General features: G+C 49.8%; 1 protein-coding gene across 1 annotated transcript; it reads left to right on the top strand.

The window, feature by feature from the left end:
- Window positions 1-236: 236 nt before the first annotated feature.
- On the top strand, window positions 237-6,764 carry CENPA (centromere protein A). Its single transcript, XM_024552445.4, has 5 exons — window positions 237-477; window positions 4,247-4,350; window positions 4,737-4,814; window positions 5,120-5,269; window positions 5,606-6,764. Exons 1-4 carry the CDS (start codon window positions 384-386, stop codon window positions 5,252-5,254), a joined length of 411 nt encoding a protein of 136 aa, XP_024408213.1. The 5' UTR covers window positions 237-383; the 3' UTR covers window positions 5,255-5,269; window positions 5,606-6,764.
- The last annotated feature ends 382 nt before the right edge of the window (window positions 6,765-7,146 follow it).

The raw sequence follows: 7,146 nt of genomic DNA, 5'->3' as shown, positions 1-7,146 counted from the left end.
GAGGACATAAGTCTCACAGCACCGCCACTAACAAGTAGAGGGCGGGAGAAATTCCCTCCTCCTTTCACTTCTCCAAGTGTCTATTGGCTGGTTGCACCGTCGATCTGCCAGGTCCCCGCTTCTTCTTCCTATCACCGCCACCGTCAGCATCTCCGCCTGTGCTCTCATTGGTCCCCCCCGCAGCCACTGGGAGTCGCAGGATTCGGGTTTTAAAAAACGCCAGCCCGACTCGGCGGGGCGGGCCGTTTGAACCCCAGTCAGTCGCACAGCTCTGCGGGCGCACGCGGCCGGGGCGCTCCTAGACCTGTCCTGGACGCCAGCCTCGGCCCCCGAACCCAGAAGGCGGGGAAGGAACCGCGGGGCCGAGACCCTCCGCGTCAGCCATGGGCCCGCGCCGCCGGAAGCGCAAGACTGAAACCCCCAGGAGACGCGCCGCTAGCCCGACCCCCGCCGCCCCACGTCCAGCCCCCTCCACAGGTAACCGGCCTCGGCCCCTGTCCCCCCGAGCCGGCCCCCCAGCAGCCTGTCTGTGAGCTGGACGCGGCCGAGTCCGCGTGCCCATTTCACAGACGAGAAAACCGAGGCTCCTTACCGAACCTGGATGAGCCCGATCTCCCGGCTCCTGGTCCGCAGGTCCGCAGGTCCCCCGGCATCCGCTCGCGGCAGGTCCCAAGTTCCAGGGCCGGGCGAAGGACGAGGGAAGGTAGTTCCGAGGAGGAGAGGGGTCTGGCCCAGACTACCCGGCTCCTAATGCTAGTTCTTGATACTACTCGCATTTATTGAGCGCGCACCCCTAACTAGGCCTTGTGTTAGATTCTGCACGCGAGTTATCTCCACTTTATATTGTGACCACTTTACAGACGAGAACCCTGAGGCGTTGACAGACCAGGTGCCTTGAAGAAGGTCGCACAGCTGGTTCTGGCGGGCACAGGCTTTCTACAAGTCGGTGTTTGTGCTTTTTTAAAATTGCAAAATTCCTGGCTGCTTTTTGTGATTATTTCAAACAACAATTCTACTGTTAGCAGATGCCCTTCCTTCTAGGTTCGTTTTGTTCTTCCTACCCTAAGGGGCTGTGTTGAGCCTTAACCCGGGCTCTCACCTCCAGCAGAGAGCTCTCACCTTGCGGCCTTTGGGAGGTGTGCGCCCAGCGGGAACGCCGGCCTGCGGGCCTCGGCGCCTGTGCTGCGTCGCGCTCTCTGCTGCCCTGCAGGGTGCCCTGCTTGGCGCAGCCAGACTTAAGTCTGCACACGCGCGTCTGGGGCCCGCCTTCTCCGTCATCCTTCCGCTCATTCAGTCCGACTACCCCTACCTCTAGTGTACTTGAACTCCTCTTGCCAAGGTCACCAGCTGCTTTTGTGTGGCCAAACCCAATAGACGTGTTTGTGTTTTTTTTCTTACTGTGCCTCTCAGAAGCCTTTGACCCAGTGCACCACTTTCTCCTTGGAACGCTCTGCCCCTCGGCTCCGTGGTACCACACACTCCGCAGTTCCGCTCAGCGTTGCTTAAGCCGGGCCACCTGTCTTCAGTAACTTGCTGGACCTCCCTGGTGTTCTTTCCCTTCGTCCCCTTCCCCAGGGGGCCTCCTCCCCTCCCGCGACTCCGGTACCACTCACACATCGACAGCTCTCACGTTGCTATTTCCAGCCCAGATACCTACAGCCAACTGCCTTCTTCCCAAGAGCTCCTGGGTACGTCACACTAAGCATACTGAAAAGGCTGAACTTCTGATGACTGCCCTCCACCTCTTCACCCCCACTTTTCCCCACTTCAGTAAATGGCACAGCTGCCCACGCAGGTGTTCAAGCCAGAAAGCTGGGAGAAGTCCCTTTCTGTCACCTCCATGTCCAATCCAAACATAAGTCCAGGCAATTCTACCTCCATATGTATCCTTAATCACCCCACTTTTTACCCCCAGCCTGGTCCAAGCCACCAGCATCCTAGCCCAGCCACCACTCCCCTTCCACGCGTGCCCCTCTCCTTACACAACAGCTGGAATGGTCTTCACAGTGTGAGCGGATCGCGCCCCCACCCTGCTTAAAACCCTTCCATGGCTTCCCATTACCCCGGCGCCTGCTGGCATTCAAGACCCAACCACCCAATGTTTAATCCCAGTCCTTTCCCACGAGCTCTCGTCAGCTGCTTTTCCTGACCCTTGTTCTCGGGTCGTGGCTTCATATCTCCCCTTTACCGCCCCCCAGGTTCTGATGTCCATTTCTCTCCAAGTCTCTGTCCCTTTTCTCTGTGGACTCAGATTTCTCTGGTTTGTTGAGTTTTGTTCCCGTCTCGTGGCGTTGGCCATCTGAAATTGTTTGGTGACCTTTTGTCCTGCTGTCTGTGTATTAGAGGCGCCCCCAGGGCCTGGGCTGCTGACTGGGGGTGAGGAGGAAGGTGGGTGCCAGTCCCCGGCTTCCTGGGCATGCGCCTCCCTCCTCCTCCTAAATGTCACCAGTCCCCTAGACAGGCCCTGCGTTTCTGGCCCACGTTGCGTGACCCAGGGAGAAAGTGTGCGCTGCCAGCTGTTTGGCCCAGGGCATCTCTGAATGGCCCCACCGGCCCCAGTTGCTCTGGCAGCGCCTCTGACCCTTTGCAATGAGTTCACTGGGTTCAGTCCCTTCTATCGAACTACTTGGTGTGGATTCTCTTTTCTTGGCTGCACCTTGAGTAACATTTCTGAAGCTGATTTTTCCCTTCCAAATGTTTTTGTGGGTTTTTTTTTTTCGTTTTTATTCTTCATTCAACTTATCGGAGGTTCTTTTATTTTTATTGGTCCTTGATTTAGTTTATGGATCAGCTCACCTGTTTTTTGTTGTACTCTTTTTTCATTAATTCCTTTTATTGAATATTTCTTTGGCTCTACCTTCTTTTGGCTTACTTAAAATATTTTTTTTCTAATCCTCACCCGAGGGTATGTTTATTGATTTTAGAGACAGGGGAAGAAAGAGAGAGAGAGATAACGATGTGAGAAACATTGATCAGTTTCCTCCCATATGCACCCTGACCCTAAGTTTCGGGATTGAACCGGAAACTTAAGTATGTGCACTGACTGGGAATTGAACCTGCAGCCTTTTGGTGCACAGGACGATGCTCCAACTAACTAAGCCACCCGGCCAGGGCTCTTTTTTTTTTTTTTTTTTTTTTTTTTTTAAGATTTTGTGTATTTATTTTTAGAGCAAGAGGAAGGGAGGGAGAAAGAGGGAGAGAAACATCCATCTGGTGTCTCTCCAACACACCCCCAGTGACCAGGAACTGAACTGACAGTTTAGGCACGTGCCCTTACCGGAATCAAACCAGCGACCTTTCGCTTTGCAGAACAATGCCCACCCAACTGAGCCGCACTGGTCAGGGCTCTTTTGGCTTAGTTTAATAATTCTCTTCCTAATACTTGGGTTGACACTTAGGTCAGATATCTTTTAATGTTCTTGTTTTCTAACAGATCTCAAGGGTACACATTTTCTTCTAGTACTATTTGGCTCTATCTCATAAGTTATGAGATGTAAAATTTTATTTTTAGTCATTTCTAAATAGGCTCCTTTCAATGACGTTTCCTCTTTAGCCCAAGAGTTAGAAATATTTTTATTTTTTGTGCTCCTGTGTTTTTAATTTCTAGTCAAAGAGTTTGACTTTTTTGATTTCTACTTTTGGGAATTTTTTTAGATTTCTTTCTTTTTATTGTTGTTGGAATTAGACGTTGGGCCCAATGGCCTGGCGTTGGTACTGAGTTATGCCACTTCTGAGGGCCCCGCCGTCGCCGCTAATGCACTCTGGCCAAATGTCTTCACCTCTTCCGGCCTAAGGATAACCAAGACGAGGGAACTGTACTAGATACTCTCTGAGATTCCTTCCAGCTCCAAAAATAAAATAAAATAGAGCCCTAAAAGCAAAATAACTGGGTTTCCAGTCGAGGCGGGAAAGATAGAAGAGGTGTACCAAGTACTGTGGAGCCCAGCCGAGGGAGGTGACCCATCAGCTTGCAAGGGCTTGGGAGTCAGGAAAGGCATTTAAGATAGTACCCTCAAACCCTCAAAGGGTCGTTATTGAGGGTCAGTAAGACCCTCAAAGGGTCATTCGGTCATTTAACAAGTACTTATTTAGCACCCCTCTGCTGTTTTCCAGTCGCTGAAGATAACCGCAGTGAATAAAATAAACAAAACCCCTGCTGTTGTGGACCATATTATGGGACAGCCAAGCTGCGGGGCTCCCCCTTCCCCACTGCACCTCACCTGTATGACCCAACTCTTTTGCTCAGGCACTTCCTTCCGTCGTCGGCGGAGACATCTGATTCTGAAGGAGATCAAAAATCTTCAGAAGACCACACACCTTTTGTTAAGGAAGACCCCTTTCAGCCGCCTGGTGAGCTGCAGGGGGCTTCCTGCCCACCCCTATGCTGCATCCTTTCTTTAAGTTTCCGAGGTATTGGGAACCCTGTCGCCTCTTGCCCAAATGGCCAAGTGACCTCTTCTCTAACTTAGTAGGGGACTCTATCTTCTAAAAGATAGGGACTGCCCAGGTACTTTCCAATTCTTTATGGAATAAATTTCCAACCCCCACCACCTTTGAAACAGTGTTCTTTGATTATGGAAATAAAACCCTCTCATCCCTGCCCTTCCCGGGGAGATCCCTTCCTCTCTCCCGGAGGCTAACTGGAGGGTCTTATCTTCCCTGGAGTCTCTTCTTTTACTCTGCTCCCCCGCCCCCATTCCCCTTCTCCTTTGCCTCCCATCTCTACTCCTTCACAGGCAAGAGAAATATGTGTTAAATTCACTCGTGGTGTAGACTTCAATTGGCAAGCCCACGCCCTGTTGGCCCTACAAGAGGTAAGGGGCCACGGTACAGTGGGGGAGGGGTGAGTATGGGAGAAGGGTGTTCTGGAATGCACTGGGTGGGCTGTGGGGCATGTCACACTGACTCCCGCCTCCTTGAAAAAAGCCCCAAGAACACCCAGGGTCTGGAGGCTGGGTCTGGTCTGGCGGTAGCAGAAACCCAGGCAGTTCAGTCTCATTCTGGGAACAGGCTTTCCTTTAGTCCTGTGAGCCCTCAGAGACTAAGTTCAGCGGGTCCCCAAGGAGAAAGTGGCCGTGCGCCCTGGCCTAGGTCAGTCTACTTCTGTTTCTGTCCCCAGGCGGCAGAAGCCTTTCTAGTGCATCTCTTTGAGGATGCCTACCTCCTGTCCCTACATGCCGGCCGTGTTACTCTCTTCCCGAAGGATGTGCAGCTGGCCAGGAGGATCCGAGGCATCGAGGAAGGGCTCGGCTGAGCTGCGCCTGCCCCGGTACACCTGTCCTGCTCACCAGAGGTGGGGTGGGCGGGCGAGCACTGGGCTTCTCATCAGTGGGGAGGGGGCAGTTTCTCTGAAGGAATGTCTCTTCTCCATCCTTAGTCCCTTGCTGACTTGCCTTCCCTTTGTTCTTGAGAAGTTTGACCTGGTTTTACCTTGAATACTTGGGACGCTATGGCTCACACCCTAAAGTAATGACCAGACAGCCCGAATTTCTGTCAGAGTTAAGCCTCCCCGTTTTGTAAGGACCAGGCGACCTCGTTTTGATTAAGAGAAGGCTTTCTTACTTTTGAAAATGCCTTGTTAGTAAATGTGACTCCTTCATTTCAGGGAAGACACCAGGGACCCCCGGCATGGAGTCCGAGCTGCCGCCTGGACTCGTTGACTCTGAGTAGAGTGCGCCTGTCGCTCTTGCAGTTGGTTGTTTTGAAAAGGAGCAGGCCGCACGGCTGTCCTCTGCAGCTGAGGACACGCAGGAGAAAACCAGCGCGGTTCCAGAGGCCTGAGACTGTTTTCAGACAGAGGGGCTCCAAGGTTGCCTTCAGTTTGTAAATTATTCATATGACTACTTAGCGATTTCGGACACATCAGATTTGCTGATATCTGCTTGTTATTTTAGATCTTCCCAGGCCATTTCAAGTCTTTACCATATGTATATTTACTTCTGTTTAACACAAAAGGGAAAAAATAAGAGAAGACCGCTTTGGTCCGCTGCGAGGAAGAGCCTGGCGCATCCAGCACACACCTCTGTTCTTCAGGTCAACTTCATCAGTGGCGGCAGCAAGGGCCTGTGCGGCCTGGGCCTGCCAACGCATTACAGCTTTTCAAAAACTCCTCTGGGGTGAAAATTGAAAATCTTTTAAGGTTTGATATTCCGATTCTTCTTAGTAAATTTCTATCAAAATCACTCAAATTCTAACTTGTGGAATTTTATTATTTGTAAGTCACAGAAGATGTAGCACAGTTTGTACTTCAGAATTTTTCATTCCTGGATTTTCAAGTGTCTTTTTAATGTATTGACAGATATTTTTATAAATTCTTTGTGGATCGATAATAAAAATATAAATAATTCTTTAATGAAAAATGTTTAAAGCAAAGTTACAGCATACATGTATGTTTTGTGCGTTAACATTAAGTTCTTTGTACACTGTTTGCAAACAGCTAAAATTTAAGCACGAGCCTCGAGGGCGTGTTTTTGTCTCCAGTGGAGTAGCATACGAGCGATGAGAACCTTGTCCTTCTCTTGTAACTGAAAGCACTTTAAGAGATTTCCACACAAATGGGGAACGCTACCCGAAGATTTTTAGATTTTGTGGGGGGTAAAGCCAATTAGCGAGGGCGGACTAGTCAACTGAACTCAGAGACAAAGTAAAGGGAAGGGCCAAGTTCTATCGCTTGATACAAGTTAACCCTTTGGGAAAACCTTGTTTGACCTCGACTTCTATTTATGCAAGAATTCAAATAAAGCTTGTCTATGAATATATTTAAAGTTCTTGTCAGAGTGTTATTAATGACAAGATTATTGTCTTTCTCTAGCTTTTTTTCCAAATTGCACTGACCAGGATGCCACAACCAACACACATCCGCGCATCTCATTCAGATGCTAGACTGGAGGCGTGTACAGTCGCATGAGGAAAGTGACTCACGTCGGGACAGTGTCACATACTGTCCTTGTATAACCATATTACATACTGTTATGTAGTGTAACAGTGTATAAGAGTTGGGCACTCACATTTTTGGATTTTTGTTTTTGTTTATCTCTACTTTCTGGGTGATCCCATCAACATTATCTTCTAACCTTTCCATTCAATTTTTATTTCTGCTTTCACATAGTTAATACAAGAACTCCCTCTTTTTTTTTTTTTTTTTTT

Source organism: Desmodus rotundus, chromosome 5, assembly GCF_022682495.2.
Source record: "Desmodus rotundus isolate HL8 chromosome 5, HLdesRot8A.1, whole genome shotgun sequence".
Taxonomy (NCBI): Eukaryota; Metazoa; Chordata; class Mammalia; order Chiroptera; family Phyllostomidae; genus Desmodus; species Desmodus rotundus.
Note: the sequence above shows the minus strand (reverse complement) of the source record. Positions and strands in the feature narration are given on the sequence as shown.